Source organism: Sceloporus occidentalis, unplaced genomic scaffold, assembly GCF_023333645.1.
Source record: "Sceloporus occidentalis isolate IW3139 unplaced genomic scaffold, rSceOcc1.0.p SCAF_3, whole genome shotgun sequence".
In the NCBI taxonomy this organism is placed as follows: domain Eukaryota; kingdom Metazoa; phylum Chordata; class Lepidosauria; order Squamata; family Phrynosomatidae; genus Sceloporus; species Sceloporus occidentalis.
In genome coordinates this window covers 156857402-156875923 of record NW_028316983.1, presented here as the reverse complement: position 1 = coordinate 156875923, position 18522 = coordinate 156857402, and the positions used below count along the sequence as shown (strand labels likewise).

Genomic DNA, 18522 nt, shown 5'->3' with positions numbered 1-18522 from the left:
TTCCGGTCCCCCCCGATTTAAACCCTTGTTTTTGCATGGGATTTCCCCCGTCTGATAAACTCCATACAAACATTATGCAATGGCACAATTCAACTTTATGTGCTTCTAAGTCAGTTTACAATGATGCAACTACTTAAAAGGATGCCAGCTGAGAATTATAAGATCAACAGTGGATTTCCTATCCGTGGGAATTTGGTTCTGAGCCCCTTGTGGATGGGAAAAAACACGAATGTTCATGCTCCATATTATTCAATGGGTAGTGATGTGAGTGTGTCTGCATCAGTGCATCCATGTGCACATACTGCCACTGAATAATATGAGCGTGGTGATTCATGGGTGGTCAAATCTGCATATTGCTAGTCCACCAATGTGGCGCCACCCCTCTATGAAAATGGAAAAGCAATAGAGGGTAAAGTTTACATTACTGAGCTAAGGAATTCTCCCCACCACTGGCAAGAGCCACGTGACTTCTGGAGTAATTTGACAGGAGCCCCATGCTGGCTTTAGGGTGGTACATCTCATTCTCTCTCTGTCTCTTTTCCCCATGTCTCTTTCATGCTCCTTCTTTTTCTCTCCCCATTTCCTTCCCGCATCTTCCTGTTCTTTCCCAACCTAGCAGGATCTCTGAGGATCTTGCCAGAGGCCTCAACAGATGACTTGCAGAAAGCTTTTGAAATGAAACTGAGGGCTCCCTGCAGGTGCACAAGTTGCTGACCTTTGCTTTAGTAGGACAAATCAAAAGTCACAGGTGTGATCAGGCTTTTGATTTCCCTAGAACTCTACTTCAGGGTGGATGTTGAACTAAGCATCCTGATAAGAGTGTTGCATACTTCAGACTGTGACACTTTAACATAATGTTCTCCTAGTTTAGTGGCAGAGGATATAGTTTGAACACGGTAAATCTCAGGTTCAATTCCTACTATCTTCATGTAGAACTGGGAAGGAACTCTGTTTGAAATGCTGCAGAGCTGCTTTAAGTCAATATAAACCATGGGATTACAAGGCTTATCATGTGTCTCATGTGCTGATTGGACTAGATGGGCTTGATAGGAATTGGAATCCAACAACTGGAGAACTACCATTTCCCCTCCCGTCTTGCTGCCAGAGACAGCTGCCTCACTTGGTTTCATGATAGGGTTTTGCCTAGATGGATAACCAGGTCTTGATAATTCTCCACTCTGATTTAAATAGTAGGTAGACAGAAATTTTACTATAGAAACTTTTCCAGAGTAATAAAGCACAGTGTATCTAGTTCTGGGGTGGGCAACTTTTGCAAGACTTCTGCTTCCACCCCCAACCCCCCAAAACACCACAGATATTCACTACTGCAATTTAGCAAAAAGCACACTGCCAAATAGTGCCAGTAAGCAGGGAAAGATTAATAATAATAGCAGCTTTACATGGCAAGCAAAATAGTTAATTTCAATAATGTTTTCTGGTTTGGTGGAGAAACTCAGGACCAAATTGCTGTTTACAGCAAGCAAGCAAGGAAGGAAGCATGTTAAGTTTAAAGGGCTCTCCCATGGATTGTTATCCAAATTTGGCATTTCATATTTCTGATGTGCCAGGTAAGTCACAAATGTGGCCTTACTCACATGTGGTCTATATAAGGTTACCAGGTTTTCAAAATAGTGCTAAGAGACACAACAATTAGAAAGTAGCTGGTAACATAGTGTGCTCTGTCCAAATGCCAAAAAGTTAACTTAGGGCTGAAACAGATAACAGTACAGGGATGGCTTGCTGCCGCCCCTTTGAGTACTGGATCAGGGCTGTGGCAACTGCACACTGTGGCCCTGATCTGGCTTTTTTCTGGCACAAAAAGAAGCAGCAAAATGCTGCTCTTTTTTGCACTGGAAAAAGGGCACCCTTTCTGCCATGGCAGCGGCTTTTCAGTGCTCCTGGTTGGGCAGGCAGTGTGATGCCAACTTGGGGGCCGCATTGGGGTATGCACCATCTGAAGGCCACGCCCCCACACCTTCCTGAAGCCGTCTGAAGCTGCCAGTCTTTTTCACCCCTTATACACGTTTCTCTGTAAAATTAACATTGTCCACATTCTAATTAACATAAATTACATGATGCACAAGCTTCTATATTTATGAAAATCCATCTTAGTATGTATTAAAACTCACATCATCTTAATATGTGTTTAAACAGAATCTGTTTTAATCATTTTAAAAAATGTTTGTTAACTATGATTAAAGTTCAAGGGACTTGAATCTCATAATTGGTCAGAGCTACAGAAAAAATGTCCTTCACATCACCTTTTCCAACAAAAACATTTCATCCTGGAATGCTTCAAAACAACAGATACTGAGATCCAACAACAGTTACATTAAAATCTAGACTCAGAATTAATATCCAATTTGACTTCAAGGGGCTTACCCAGGTGAATGCAGGAGCCCAAATATTTTAGCTTTTCCTTGTAAAAAAATTTTTTTGACCCCCATGTAATTTTTGTTAATCTTTTCTGCAACTTTTTGAGCTCTATAATATCCTGTTTGAGTTGGAGTGACAGAGTACAACACAAAATGAACCATGCCATTGTTGATTCTCGCAATGGCAGGAGGCTGGATTAGGTGAACTTTGGGATCCCTTCCTACTCAAGATTCTACAGGATTCTATAGATTTCCATGATGGAATTATAAGATTCAAATTCTCAGTTTGCCCATAAAGCTCATGTGGTTGTCATGAGCGAACTGCAGCCATATTGATAAACCTACCCCACAGCGCTATTGTTAGGATAAAAAAGCAGTCACCAAAGCAAAATTGTGCCCTCCTCTCCAGTCAATCATTTTGATTGCATGCTACGATGCTTAGAAAAAAGCACCCCCTAATTTTGAGGTAGAGGAAAATGAGATGGAAGGTAAAATGTATTGGTGGTGACATACTTGATTGCTCTTTTAAATAAGTCTTGTTATTTCTTAAAGGGCCCACACACCCAAATATAGGATTTTTGTCTCCCATTCAGTCTACATAAAATGCATATTTTTCCAGCCATAAATAAGAGACACAACTTAAATTAAGGGACACTTGACAACTCTATAAAGTATATGGTTTCAGGCTCTCAAATAAGTGGCATCCCTTATAAGAAGAGATATCTGGCAATGTTAGATCCATAGGCTGCATGTTGTCTTGCCTGTTCTAAACTTATTTATTTATAAACCTGATTTATTTAGGTCTGGCATTGTGAACCTGTTTTACTTATCCAAAACAACAGGAAGAAAGCTAGGAGTCAACACAGTGGATATTAGAGTGACGAATAAAACCTGATAGAGTTGTTGGTCACATCAGGGTCCTTGGCATATATCATTTGTATGGTGGTCCCAATGTCCACATCTTCAGGTACCTCCACAAAATAAAAGCTAGGCTCAAACACTGGGGGCTCTTCCACATCCTCCACAGTGATATGCACAGTTGCAGTGTCACGGAACGGGCCTAGGCTCAAGAAACGCATTTCCAGGTGAGGATTAGCGCCCTCTACTTTTAAAGTGTATGTTTTCTTGCTCTCAAAGCTCAGTGGCTGCAAAACACAAGGAAGAGGAGGAAGAAGTTAATAGAACACATCTCAATAAGTATTTTGAGCGATACCATCCAACTTCCTTAAAATCAAACATATTCCCAGAGCCTGAAAATTAGTTTTAAAAAGCAGTTACATTCAGTGGTTCTCAGGTCAGTGGGGCAATAGACCCACTCCAGGTGTTAGTTCAGACTTTAATGGAGATACCCAAGGTGCTTAACTGCTTTGGGAATGGGTTTAAATACTTGGATAGTTCTTTTGTAATTCAGACTAATACCTGGAGTGGATCCATGGCCCCACTGACATCAGTCATATATTTACTTCCAAGCCCTCCCTTCCAGTAATTAGTTGCTATTATAGATTTTTTTAAAAAAAATTCTTTTGATTTTCTGATTTCTCAAATAATTATCTTTAGTTACTTTTGAAAAAACAAAAACAAGCAGCAGCAGCAGCAGCAGCAGCAGCAGCAGCAGCTGACTGTGATGCAAAATACACTGTCACTATGTCCACCTCACTGCTACCTTAACACCCATTACTGAACATCTGGCAGCAGCATAAGGCACAACATGAGCTGGCAACTGAAAAATGTGATGTTCACCCTCTACCCTTGAGTGAGGCTATGACTGTATCTTCACTGCAGAAATAATGCAATTTGATACCATTTCAATGGTCATGGCTCAGTGCTATAGAATTCTGGGATTTGCAGTTTTTGACACATTTAGGCTTCTGTGTCCCAGAGCTCTGGTGACACAACAAACTGCAAAACCCACGATTCCATAGCACTGAGCAATGTCAGTTGAAGTGGAGTCAAATTGCAGATGCAGCCAAAATCTCACAACTATAGAAGTAAAAAAGAAACTATATTATGGTGCAAAAGGGGTGAAGATATCCCTTGTTAAATTTTAGACCTAGTACAATACAGTTACATCATCAGTACTGGGAAAAGGATTTAATTTTCCAAAATCCCATGCTTTCTTGCTCTACAATTTCTCCTATAGAGAAAATGTCCTCGGCATGCTTAGTACTGTAATTGCAAAACACTGAGCAGGTTGAAAATGTAAACTGGTGGAATGGGAGAATTGAAGCGACTGGTGAAAAGGATAAGACTGGCCATGACATGACAGGAGCTCCAGCACACACACACACACACACACACACACACACACACTTACTTTTGGTTGTACTTTGCAAACTTTTTGGTTTCACCTAGTCTGCTAATGCCTTCTTAAGTGTATGGTATTTGTTTGAACTGAGGCTATCATACTTTGGATATGAGATGAGATCACGCGATTCATAAGAAAAAAACAATAATGCTTGGTAAAATTGAAGGCAGCAGGAAAAGAAGACTTCTTTGCAAGTGGATAGACTCAGTTAAGGATGCCATGGTCCTGAGTTTTCAAGACCTTAGCACAATGGTGTCTTGGAGGTTTCTCATTTATAGGATCACCATGAGTGGAAGCTGATTTGATGGCAGTTAACAACAATTGTTTTGGCTCTGTAAGACATGCACACACAACTGGCCTTCATCCAATTATCAGTCTCAAGTAGAATAGATCTATTAAATCACTGAGAACATTAAATCAATAGGTAAATCAGCACTCATGTAAGTTCCATTGATTTGGTAGGTCTTCTTCAGTTGAGGCTAACAACTGGATTCAAGCTTCAGAGATTAAGTTCAACATTAGCAGAAATGATATTTTACTTGGTAAAGTTCCTCTGTTTTTGGAGAAAACCCCCAGAATCACCCAGTAACCATGGCCACTGGTGGACTCTGGGAGTTGTAATTCAAAAAGTAACTTCTCCAAGTTCTGTGTATGCTGAGTTCTTCATACATACAGTAAAAATGTTATATGGATGAGCATATTATTATACTTTTAACTGCTATGACCCAGGAATGTTTAACATTGTTAATCCTATTAATTTCCATGACAGAGAGTTATGCACGCTCTTTAGTATTCCACTAATACTAAATATGTGCTGCTTTTGCTTGTTTCTAAGCATCTTACTATTATTACTAAACTTTACAGGAGGTCTTTACAACACAGCAAATGTGATAGCAAAAGGCATCATGCTAACTTATCCCTTTTGAGATGAAAATTTTGTTCCATGCTGAGTTTTCATGCCTCTTTTCTTGGTGCATTATACACAGGAAGAAAATTGATGCCAGTAATTGTACTGCAGTGATAGTTAATGTGTGTCTTTTATGTGTAACAATAAAAATGATTATAGAAAAGAAACTTGGTGACAGCAGCAAAGCTAGGCTTAGGAATGACCAAAGAACCTCCATAAAAGTAGATATGGAAACAGTTGCAAGGATCTTATAGAACATTATGAGAACTCCTGCTGGTAATTTAATTTCCAAGAATCCAACGGTTATACACTCTTTACTTTTACATAATGGGTAGTTTAGTACTGAATATTAGCAAAATGCAATCTTTGTAATTAGTACAAACCTTGATCGAAATAAAAAGTGTGCTTCTTTAAACAGTTGTGTCATGTTTAGAGGCATTAGAATATGTTAATTTTTGTTTTCTGAAATGGAAGGTTTAAAAGAGGTCCATGGTAGCTTATACTGAGTTACATTTTTAGGCATGTTACTATCCTTGCATAAGGGCACTGATCAACACAGCAGTGCTTTAGCCTCTACTTTAACATCAAGATCCATTTCAAACATTCTGTAACAGAAAATCCAGTTTTAGTAGCAAACATTCAGTAGGGAACTATGGCTGTTGTCAAATCTTCCTCATAGCAATACTCATAGGATACTCATAGGATGGATGTGTTTCCAAATACAGATTTCTCAGATTCATGCTTCATATATTGAATATTGTATGATTTATAGAAAATGTAATGTAAAATGTACATATGTAGAAATTTAGGTTGAAATTTAGGTTGAAAAATTGACCCAAAAAATCTGAGTCAACTTATCTACGGGTTGATGTAAGCACTGTACTCTCACTCACTCACTCACTCACTCACTCACTCACAAAACCATCCCCTGGTGAAAGGCAAGAGCTTAATCTGCTCTGGAAGCACTGATCCCCTTTTACTCTCCCATCCATCCAGTCTTTAGTGTAGGCACAAATAGTTATGCCTGCTAGAATTTTGTAAGTTCTTAGGCATTGTTTTTCTTTGCTTCAACCTATACATCCTTCATTACATGTCCATAAGTTTTACCCTCGACTTATCCACGGGTCATATAAAAATCCATAATTTTGGCCCCAAAACCTGCCCTCGACTTAGACATGAGGTCAATTTATAGTTGGGTATACATGGTAAGGAAGGTCATATTTATACATTTACGTGATTGTAGTATTAAATCAATATTAACTTTTTATATAAAAAAACCACTTTAGAACACACTAAAAATCCCCCCACTTTTTGGCTGTGTCTGAAACCCTGCCTGAATAAGACTGAGAGACTTAGGTTTCAATCCTGTACACACATACCTGGGAGTAACAAGTCCTACTAAACTCAGTGGGGCTTACATGTAAGTAGATATGTAAAGAACCTGTGTTGTTAGCATAAGCTACTTTTCATTTAAGGTCAACGTTTGAGTGGTTCTTCTATCAGTTAGCAGCAGCATACTTCAGTTTCAAAAATAGAAGCTATTTTTTTTGCTGACATTTGGACATAATTAAAAATTTAAATTGAATAATGGCACAGCTGAGACAGAAGGGTGGTTTGCATACTAGCCTCTATGGGATGTTGTACTTATTATAATGCTTTGTTATAATGGGACAAAGAGTGGCAGCCCTTCTGCCTTACAAAGAACACTCAGAAGGAAGCAATTTACATCCCAGAAGTTAAAGATGTGCTTAATCTGTCTCCAGTCTACATAATTCCCTTAACTGAAACTTCCCTTTCCCCAGCTACTTTTACTTCAGTATAGTTCGAGAATCATGTTTGCAAAGAAACTGAGACCCAGAACCTGGGCAAATTCAAGTAATTATTATGTAGATAGATTCTGTAGCTTTATGTAGCACTGTCCACTGGCAATGCAGATAGATATCTTCTCTGATGAAAATAGTCCCCTCTCAGAAAGGAATTAACATAATGCTCAAACCCATATTCAACCAGGAACTTCAGTGAGTGACTTTGGGCCAGTCACTATCTCTCAGCCTATATCTCTCAGCCTATATCTCACCATCTTTATGCATGTACTAACTCAGAGCAAGCAAATAAGCAACAACATGTTGTCCTCATACTTGGGGATCCTTAAGAAACATCTGATAAGAGAGAACCAGCGTATTTAACAAATGAATATATCTGGCACAAAATGAATGCTTTGGAAAATTGCTTTTTGGACTACAGTGCACATAATTTTCTAGTCAGCATGGAACAGTAAAGAGGTTCAACCATTCATTGATAGACAGCAAGCATCTTTTAGACTAATCAGTGTTTATAGATCTACAAGTTTCAAATTGAAGTTCAAATGCAAATATTGGACAAATCAGTCACCCAGTTGGACAGGGCCAAGAACAGATGGGAGTTTAAAGAAAATGTAAATATTTCCATTTCTCGCACTGTTTTTGAAGTTTTAAGTCTGGTTGCTTATGGTGTTGTTGAGATGGTGTTGGTAGGCCTTCAAGTCATTTCTGACTTATGGTGATTCTAAGATGAACATATCACAAGCTTTCATGGCAAGATTGCATCAAAGGGAATTTTACCATTATCTTTCTTTGAAGCTGAGAGAGTGTGACTCACCCAAGGTCACCCAGTGGTTTTTCCATCACTGAGTGGGGATTTGGACCCTTGTCTCCCAGAGTACTAATAAATAAATCATTTATTATTAGTAGTAGTTCAGCACACAAGCCACTACATCATGCTGACTCTCAGTTGCTAATTTGCAAACTCCCCCCAAACAACGCCCCCTCAAAACTAAAAACCAAAAAACCAAACCAAACAAAAACAAAAAAGCCAGAGTTAATTTATAGTTATATGTTGGTATTTGTACACTGCATTAACATTTTATGCAGCTTTGAAAAGCATTTGTAAAGTACAGTAATACTTTATAAGAATTGAGATATACAATAAACATGACAATTGGTGCAAGTGATGTAAATTGTACATTGCTGAAGAATCAAACATATTACCTTTCTCACTGTAATGATGCCAACTTGATAAGTAGGATCAGTGGTGATATCAAAGACATCCATTCCATCTCCATCCACAAAGCTGTATTTCATTTCAGCATTAATGCCTTCATCCAAGTCTTTAGCAAGAACACGGCCCACAGTAGAGCTGACTGGAGCAGACTCCAGTACATTCATCTGATAATGTTCTGGGGGAAAGATGTCCATTCGTGAAAGAGAAAGAAGAAATTATTGCAACTACAAGCATAGAACAATCCAGGAAAAGTTAAGCACACGATTCCAATGGTAAGATAAAATAAGCCTAAAACTTGTTTGGATGAGAGTGTTAATAAGGTATTTCTTTGGACTCCAACTCTATCAGCCAGCATGGCAGTGGACAGTTCTGGGAATTGTAGCCAAAAAAGTAACTTTTCCAAACTCTGGTCTGCACCATGCCATAAATATATATATAAATAAAATGACTGCCAGAGTTGAAATGCTCTGGCCAGCACTGATGAATCTATAGGAAATTAAGATCTGAAAGTTGCTTTTAGGAAAGTATCCTTATGACAACATACACAGTCAACTCCAGTGGAGAAAAACCCAAACAAATTTAAATCTCCCTTGCTGAGTTTTAATAAGCTTTCCAGCATATCGGGGGCATATTTAAATGGTTCTCATCAAAGCATCCATGCTTCCTGTGGCAAATTGAACTGAGAGCAAAACTGATGCATAACTGATTTGTTCTAATGGCAGGCCTGAGGAAAGACAAATCTAAAAAGTCTCCCTCCGCCCTGACCCTTATAAATACGGTGCAGCTTGAATTGATTCTTTTCACTACTATCTCATGCTGTATGATTTCTTAACTTAAGAGTCTCCACCATTTATCGTCTTCAGACATTGGGGATGATATGATTTATTACCATAGCCTCTTGGACTAGAACAGCAGGGAGAGGAGGACGGCCATACATCACCTTACTGAAAAGCAAAGTGAGTTGGAAGAGATGAATGGAGAAGCTTTACATTTTAAAGGGTAGGGGATTTTACGAAAGCAGATATGGAGCTGTTTCCCAATGGAAATAACAAAGTCTCCAAGACAACTACTTTCCCCCCATTTTTCTTCAGGAAAAATAGTACACAACACAGAGTGTTAAGCTTGACATAGTAGACTCTAGCCCTTGAAAGTGGGTGCTACTGGCTCAGAGCATTCCTAACTAGAGGTTTGCTACTACCCTGTGAACCTGCTCTCTGATGATGACTCTGGCTACATCCACACCACAGAAATAATGCAGTATGACACTGCCTTAACTGCCATGGCTTAATGGGATGTGTAGTTTTATGAGATATTTAGCCTTCTCTGAGAGCTCTGGTGCCACAATAAACTACAAACCCCAAGATTCCAAAGGATGGAGCCATGACAGTTAAAGCAGTGTCAAACTTCATCTTCTTCCTCAATAACAACATTCTCTCTTTCTCCCCCTCCCCTTCTCCCCGCCACTTTCTCCTTCTTCCTATTTTCAGCCCTCCTACATGTCCTTCAGTCTGAGGAGGCTGGTGACTCAGATGTCAGTAGGGTTGTTAACTCATTTAAAGACTGAAACCTCAGATGGATTATCCACCCCTCTGGTTTAAAAACCACTGGAGGTCTTTCAGCAGATGCTGATGGGCATCTTTCAGGACAGCTTAAAATCACAATATTAAGGAGGGATATCGTAAATCCCCCTTTAGAAATGAGGTGGAAAAAGAGAAGCTTTCTTTCTTTCTTTAGCCAAAAAATAATGCAAAGGGATTTTGTAGCACCTTTCTTAGCACCAGATGAAAGAAAGAAACTGGAAGCATGAACTTTCATAGACTTGAGTCTACTTCCTCAGATGCATTAACTACATTGAGTTATGGATACACTGTCCTTAGCAGCCCAGTGTCATTGTTTTGGGACAGAATGACCCACTGAAACAATGCTACAACAATCTGGCACTGCTCTTTTCAGCTAATTTCTTGGGGCATGGGTATGGGTGGAAAGATGGCTTCATCCCATTGACAAATGCTTATCTTTCAAACGATGTTTTCTTATCAATCTTCTTCCTTTTCCTGTAACTGCCTCTCAAAATACATATGAGAAGCTGCCTTCCACTTTTCTTTCAAAGCCTTCCCCAAAAGTCACCATTTGTCTGAACCTTTCAGTGCACCCCCTTAGTCTGCCATGACCTTCAGAAACTAGGCCCAAGTGCATCTCACAGAACTGATGGCACATTTTTGTCCCAGTTAGATTTGCTTGTACTTCCTTCTCCCTCTCTCACTCCTGCCATCCATGGACATTGGAAACTCTTTGCAGTGTTGATTTATCTTTTTGCTATTCGATGCAGGCACATTTATGGAAATATTTTATAAAGAGAGAACTCGAGAAGTTACTTTTTGGAAGCAATACATTCTTGCTTATTGCTGTGTCAAATAATGTTATCTATCACTGTTACCTGTTACAATGAAAAACTCCACTAACTTCATTGCATTACATGTGGAATTATGTTTCATTACTTTTTTTGAGGGAAAAAGCAGCTGTAAGGGATTAACAATAAACTTGAAAAATCCCACTCACAACACCACTGGCTGATACTTACTCTGTGGAAATCTGGGTGGATTGTCATTTACATCAGAGAGAGTGATATTGACAGTAGTTGTCCCAGCTAATCCTCCCAGCTGTCCTCCCATATCTTTGGCCTGGATTATTACTTCATAATATTCTTTTGCTTCTCTGTCCATGTTCATTAGTGCTGTTCTAATTAAGCCTATGCAAATGAAAGGGGGGAGGGGAAAGAAGCAAAACACATTTCATGGAAGAGGTCAGAGGTAATAGGTTTATGAATGCTTGCTTAAAAATTCTTGCTTTTCATAATGAAAAACAAGAATAAGAACAGTATCTTCACAAAAATCCTCATGGTTCAGATGACAGTGCAGAACTCCACTAATGTAATTTTTGATTCACTGCGGAGACTGCTATGAAAGGTTCACACATAGCTTAGTGAAAGAAGAACTCAGAACCCATTCTTCCTGTTGATTATTACAGAGATTTTAGTAGGAAAGAGTCTGTTATTTCCTTGGATAACAATGAATGATTATTTTAGTTGTATAAATAGGGGGTGGAAAGAAAATACAGTCGGCCCTTCTTATACACAGATTTTCTTATACACGGATTCAAGCATCCACAGTTTGAAAATGTTCAAAAAAAGTATAAATTTCAAATATCAAACCTTGATTTTCCATTTTTTATAAGGGACACAATTTTGCTATGTAATAATAATAATAATAATAATAATAATAATAATAATAATAAGTTTTATTTATAGACCGCTATTCCGCAATGATCATAGCGGTGTACAGTAAAAATTGCAATACAATACAAAAAATTGCAAGGCCTCTCTCCCCCTCAAGATGGTGGTCGGGGGGAGGGCTCTTAGTCTTTCCAGGCCAGGCCTCGTCTCTCCCCCTCAAGATGGAAAGTAGAGAGGCATTATATTGAATGGTACTTGAGCATCCACGGATTTTGTTATCCACAGGGGATCTTGGAACCAAACCCCAATATAAGGGTCCACTGTAGTCATTAATATAGACATTTTGGTAATAAAAGGGGCCCCAATCCTTTTTTTTAGTCCTGACTGAAGTAGATTAATAAAATCTACTTATATTTATCAATGTGTTTGGTCACCATTCAGCAATTGATTGAGTGGGTCTACTCTAGTTGATACTCACCAATAGGATGGCAGTCAAATGTATTTAAAATGAACCACAAATCAATCAATTTGTTGGTTAAAAGGTCACAGATTAACTACCTAGAAACATTTAATTGATGGGCAGCCCCAGTAATAACTCTTTATTACAAACCAGTTACAGTATATTATTGTCAGATCCAATCAACTGTCCACAGAAAGCAAATACTATTTTTTTAAAATTTCAGTTTTGCATTTCTTTAAAATGCATCATGTGCACTTAATTCAACTCACAAGAATTTGGAAAACTTACTTTTTTGGACTACAATTCCCAGAATTGCCTAGCTAGCATGGCTATTGATTAGAGGATTAAGGGAGCTGTAGTCTAAAAATGTAATTATTTTCATGCTCTGCAATTAACAATATACACATAATGCACAACAGTGATCAGATGGGTATATAAATGAAGATACAAATATCTATAGAAAGAGAGGCAAGATTCCTTGTTCACTACTTAAAATCCAAGATCAGTGAAGTCAAATTTCCTTTTAAGATTTACTGAAATGGAACATAAGGTGGCAGTAAGGTTTCTCTTTTCAAGCCTGGCAAGAGTTTCCAGATAAACTGCTACTTTTACAGAATACTATTGTTCATTGTTGCAGAAGAGTGAAATCTTAAACCTAAACTTGTGTGGACTTTCAGATAATACTTTACGATCTTGCTTTCTGTCTTCTGTTCCCAGGATCTTGGTGGAATAGTCATTCTCCTTCCTTTAATTCTCAGTTTAGCTTCCAACTACCTTCTTCCCACACCCCCAAATCTCTTAAGAGCTTTAATTTTTCCTTATGTTCAGCAATGTTAAGAAACAAAGATAAAAAAGTATATATATTCAAATCTTTAACACAAAATTTGCAGCTGTAACAACAGCTGCTAACTATTGTCATGTAAGCCCTTGAAATCTCATATAAAGAAAAAAGATTAAAAGGAAGGAACCACAAGTTCATACTGAGTCCTGCAAGAAGCTTTGTATTTGATCTTCTAGACCTCTGTAGCTTCTGGTAAACTAAACTGTGTTTTTTCTTCAAATGAGTTAAAGCAAAAGTCTGTGGGCCTTGTTGCCTAAATCAGCAAGTGAACAGTAAATCAATGGTTAAGTAATTCAATTGATATACTCTAGCTGGAACTAGTAACTGGCTCAAACCTTCATTCAGCATTGGTGTCTGATTTAGGGATGAAAATCATATTCCCCATTATTCATTTCATGGCTGAAAAAAGTGGTTTCTGGATAACTGGGAAAGCCAGTTGGGAAAAACAATACGGTGGCAATAGTTTTGCACAGCTTTCACCCAGTATTCAAATCTTGAAGTGTTTTGGGAAATTACTGTGTGTGGAAATACACATGGTTTCTGACAGGGATGATGGGAGTTGTTGCTCTACACCTCAGGCTGTAACTCACCACCTTGTTAATGAAGCTGAGCTGACCAGCTTTGGTCAATGGTTATTGCTTTCTCCCAAAGCAGCAGAGTTTTCTGAGAATAGGCTGAAGACCCTGACAAACTTCTCCAAGCCTTCTCACTCTTCTTCTTCAGATGTCTCCAAACACCATCAGGATTCAGCTGGTTCTTGTATCTCCACTCAAGACACCAACACAACTTAGTAGTCTTAGATAAAAGATCTACTTTATTCTACTATATACAGTTACTATCTCTATATGCCCAACAATCCACAATATCTCTACACTCTACCAATACTCCACAACTACCCACAAGTTACATTAGCAAAACTGGCAATTATTATAGCAAATGTTTGTTACCACCCACTAGACAATTACCACCCAGTGGGTGTGTACATTCACAATGACTGGTTGACTTTTGTTCATCCCATACTCAAGTCCAACCCATGAACATCATCTGATCACCTTGTACATGTAACAAGTCTCAGGTGTTACCAATGTACATTCCTTAATTTTGTCCTTGGCTCCCAAGACTTCTAAATTATATCATCCTTTACACCTGTGTGATTTCTTAATTGTTCATGCTTAGTCATTCTGACTTTCACATACATATTTTATTTCTATAACTGCATGTCCCATGTTGCATTTCCTTGACAGTTTCTTGTATGAGAATTGTCGTTTGGGGGAAAAACACTGTTTCTAGAGAGACATGTGTATTTTTGGTGTGTGTGTGTGAAGGATTGCTATTTTCAATGCAAAAAGCAGCAATCATGCCCAACAAAAATCTTACACACAAACACACACACACACACCTCCCAATCTTGAACAAAACTAAGGCACATGGTTGTGTTGCACAAGAGTGCACAATTTTTATTGTGAATGTTTTGTGTGCAAGTTTTTTGTTGTGCAATGTTGCTGTATTTTGTGTAGAAAACAGCAATCTGTGGCTGCCTGAAAACAGTTGGGAAGAGGGTCTGTGCAAATCCTTAGAGTTATCACACACAAACACACACACACACACAAACCTCATGTGTATTTCTGTGCAGAATTGTTACCTGAAAAACTCTGGGATCTAGTGAGAACTGCACAGAAATATTTGTTTCCTCTGCAGCAAAAACAAAATTGTGGAAATTATTCATCACCACTTGCGACAATTAAATAGTTGAATTTTACCATCCCTACTGCTGATGATTACATTTGTGACACATTATTTATCCAAGGAGACATAGGGTCCAAACAGACAGGCCAAAATAAAGCTACTTCAGGTTGCTTTGGAGGTATGCTGTTTATATGCTGCATGTGTCCTAAGAGGCCAGAGGCTGTGACAAAGGGCTGGAGCGCAGCTTCTGGCCTCTTAAGATGCCTTGTGCCATTTAAACAGCATACCTCCAAAGTGACCCGAAGCAGCTTTATTTTGGCTTGTCTGTTCAGGCCCATAGAGTCATGGTTTAGCCTCACACCAATCATGTGAGATAGCTTATTCTACCATGAGTAACATCAGGTCATCCTTACAGCTGAGCTGGATTTGAATCCATCTAAACTCAACATCATAGCCACTTCACTTTGCTAGATATTTTCTCATCATCTCTTTAATATGAAATATATCTATTATGTGCTTCTTTGGAAATAAATTACCTTTAGTGGTGACTTACACTCTAATTTCAAGGTCAGGGCAATTTTGCACATGACTGAAAGGCAATGTGTCATGCATATAATTTTGGTTTTCTGAAGCCTTAGCAGTTTAGATATAACCAGTTTTACAGTTCTGACAGTCAGCACTATACCACTATGGTATAGTGGTCAAAATGTAGGACTAGGATTCTGGGAGAATCTCCACTCACTCAGGAAAATCCCCTGGGTGACCTTGGGAGAGTCATATTCTCAGCCTCTGAGGAAGGTAATGGCAAATCCTCTCTGAACCAATCTTTCCAAGAAAACCCCATGATAAGTTTACCTTAGGGTTGCCATAAGTTGAAAACAACTTGAGGGCACACAGTAACAAGAATAACAAATGATTCTGAAGCTGTGCTTGTAATAAGTTTCATTGCGATTTTCAGTTAGAATTTAGACATTAAAGCAAGTGTGGGAATCATGCAGTCTGCCAGATGTTGATAAATCACAATCCCAGCAGCCCTAAACAGCATAGCCAAAAGTAAGGTATTTTGAGAGTTATAGTTCAGTGACAGCTGGAGAGCTGCATCATGCCCATCCTTGCTCTAGAGACTGATAATGGCAATTGCACTCTACTCATTCTATTTCACTGCCTTTGATGCCATTGGCCATGAACACATACTGTAGTTACTGCTGCTCCTTAGGAGATAGTGCTGCTTTGCACATCACACACACCACACCAATTTGTTACTTTCCCCAACACCTGCTCTTTCCTATTCATATATTTCCTTCAACCTTGATTTTCTTTAGGCAGTTTTGCTCTCCTAGAGTTTCATGAAATGTGCCCACTGAAGTTAATAGTTCTTTTTCTTCTATTTCAACCATCCCAGAATTGCTGCTGGAGTAGACACACCATTTCTCATTCATGTTTTTCATACTTTATTGAAAGAAGGCATCTGACTGAAAAACAATGGGATGCACAGTCATTGATGAGTTGGATTTCTGGAGATGAAGCCTATGGCGCATACAGAATGAAAGCTAATGGAAAATGTCACATTCTCAGCTGATTTTTCTCTTGAATGAAATTACCTGTTCTGGAGTCCACCGAGAAATACGGCTGTCCTTGGAGAATACTGTAGACTACCCTGGCACTGTTCCCATAGGTGGGATCATCAGCATCTGTTGCTGTCACTTGAATAACAGAGGTGCCTGACAAAAACAATGTAGAACCTTGTTAGATTTGTAGCTGTGGAGAAAGGACACAGATCTAACTAGGTTCACTGAATTATAAATGTTCTGCTCACAGAACATTTGCTTAGCAGCCTATTCTCTTTCCGATGCTTGAGAGATTTACACATACACCTCATTAGCACTAATGGGAGTGTCAGACACAAATCCATCAGACACCGGCAGGACAGTAAATAATCTGTAAATAAAACAAGACTTGGTGATGTATGAATGGAGCTCATTTGCCACAATCTTTCTGTCCTTTAAGTTGTACAGCCTAACAGTATACTTAAAAAAAATACTACTGAAAAAAATAATAATAAATTCCAGTGAAAACTGTATTATGCAGAACAGCAGAAAAGATTTTGATGAGAAGAAAAAAGTACCTGAAATCCTTATAACCATTTCTGTTCTCCTTTCTCCTGCCACCCGCAATGAAAAGCTAGTTTTGAAATGTGGACATTGAATTATGAGTATAGCAGATGTCAAATTTTAGCTGGGAGATTCAACTTGCTCTATTGAAGTTCAAATTTAACTTATTCTACACCATTGCTACTCATTTTGTCATGTTCCAAAATGTGAGAAAGGTGTGTGCTAATATTTGGGGAAAAAGACTCACTGCAGTGATGTGATCTGAAAATTCTGCTTTTGTTCTTTTTGTTTGCCTGTTTGTATTTTTATGATGATATTAGATCCCTGCAGAGTATGTTCCTACAATGTCATTGGAACTGGTCTTGTCTGATTTAAGTACCATTAATTAAGACCGAATTAAATGTATGTTCAATTTTCTCTCATTTAGGCCAACAGGAATTAAAAGTACTTAACAATGGTTGCATTGCATAGCATTTAGCATTGATGAATTTCTTTGTATTTACTTTCTTTGCTAATTTAGTATTTATCTTTGCAAAATTTATTTTTGGCAAACTCAGGGAACAGAAGCAACAAAAAGTGTACAAGTGTACAATCCCTACCACAGATACACAAACACAAAACAACACCAGTCAGTTTAACTGTGCATATCATTCACTGTATAACCTTTGGTTCTTATCAAATTGATAAACATACCTAAGGATTAACAGAACGATCACTCCAAATAACCTTTAAGCATAGGTTTGGAAGCTAAGCAGGGTCAGCCTTGGTGAGCACTTGGATAGGACACCAACAATGAATACCGGGTGCTGTAGGCTATATTTCAGAGGAACTGGCAAAACCACCTCTGAATATTCCTTGCCTAAGAAAACTCTGTGAAGTTCATGGGGTGGCCGTAAGTCATCAGGTGACTTAAAGGCACATGTAAACACACACACACACACAGAGAGAGAGAGAGAGAGAGAGAGAGAGAGAGAGGTTTGGGTGGGTGAAGAGCAACAGCAAACTGAAAGATAGAGGAAATGGACTGTTAGTGTAATATATATTTTCTTGGCTAAAGTGAAACTATAACTATTTGTCCTTTTGTATGGCAATATCTGAAATACTAACAGCATTTGAGAGTAGGAGGGTAGGATTTCAACACTGCTTCATAAACTGCAAAGTTTGTGGAGATTACATTTGGTAGTTTACCTGGCATTACAAAATGGCCAGTGAATTTCTTATCCTATAAACCTTCCCAAGTTTAAGGTGCTTTTAAACCACTGTTGGCTTTCCCTGATCTATGGCCAGTCAAAGACTCTTTTAGCTCCTGGTGTAAAACTGGCTGAGGCTCATGAATGATCTAATTTACACCAGATGATGATGGGTCCCCAGGGTTCACTAAACAGCCTGGAAATCAATGACACGCAAGGCTTGCTGCCACAGTTCCTTAGGGTCTCGTCCTTATGAGTCTTTGCACTTTGTAATGGGCATATGGATGGCAGGTGGTAGTGTGCATTTACTGAGCATCTCAGTATCACGTTTATGGCTTCAAAGTACAGCAGGCCTGCATAGTGTCTATGCCTACCC

At 38.6% G+C, this 18522-nt stretch overlaps 1 protein-coding gene across 4 annotated transcripts in view; it reads right to left on the bottom strand.

The window, feature by feature from the left end:
- Nucleotides 1–18522, bottom strand: part of LOC149316967 (cadherin-20) — a 219590-nt gene that overhangs the window by 30593 nt on the left and 170475 nt on the right. For all 4 annotated transcript variants that reach the window (XR_016280553.1, XM_089516594.1, XM_089516596.1 and 1 more), the window contains 4 exons: nt 16447–16566; nt 11208–11375; nt 8614–8801; nt 3267–3520 (listed from right to left, as the gene is read on the bottom strand). Coding sequence is in view for 3 of the 4 variants with exons in the window: in XM_089516594.1 (XP_089372720.1) it covers nt 3267–3520; nt 8614–8801; nt 11208–11375; nt 16447–16566 (730 nt within the window). In the remaining variant the exon portion in view is untranslated. The remainder of the gene's footprint in view (nt 1–3266; nt 3521–8613; nt 8802–11207; nt 11376–16446; nt 16567–18522) is intronic.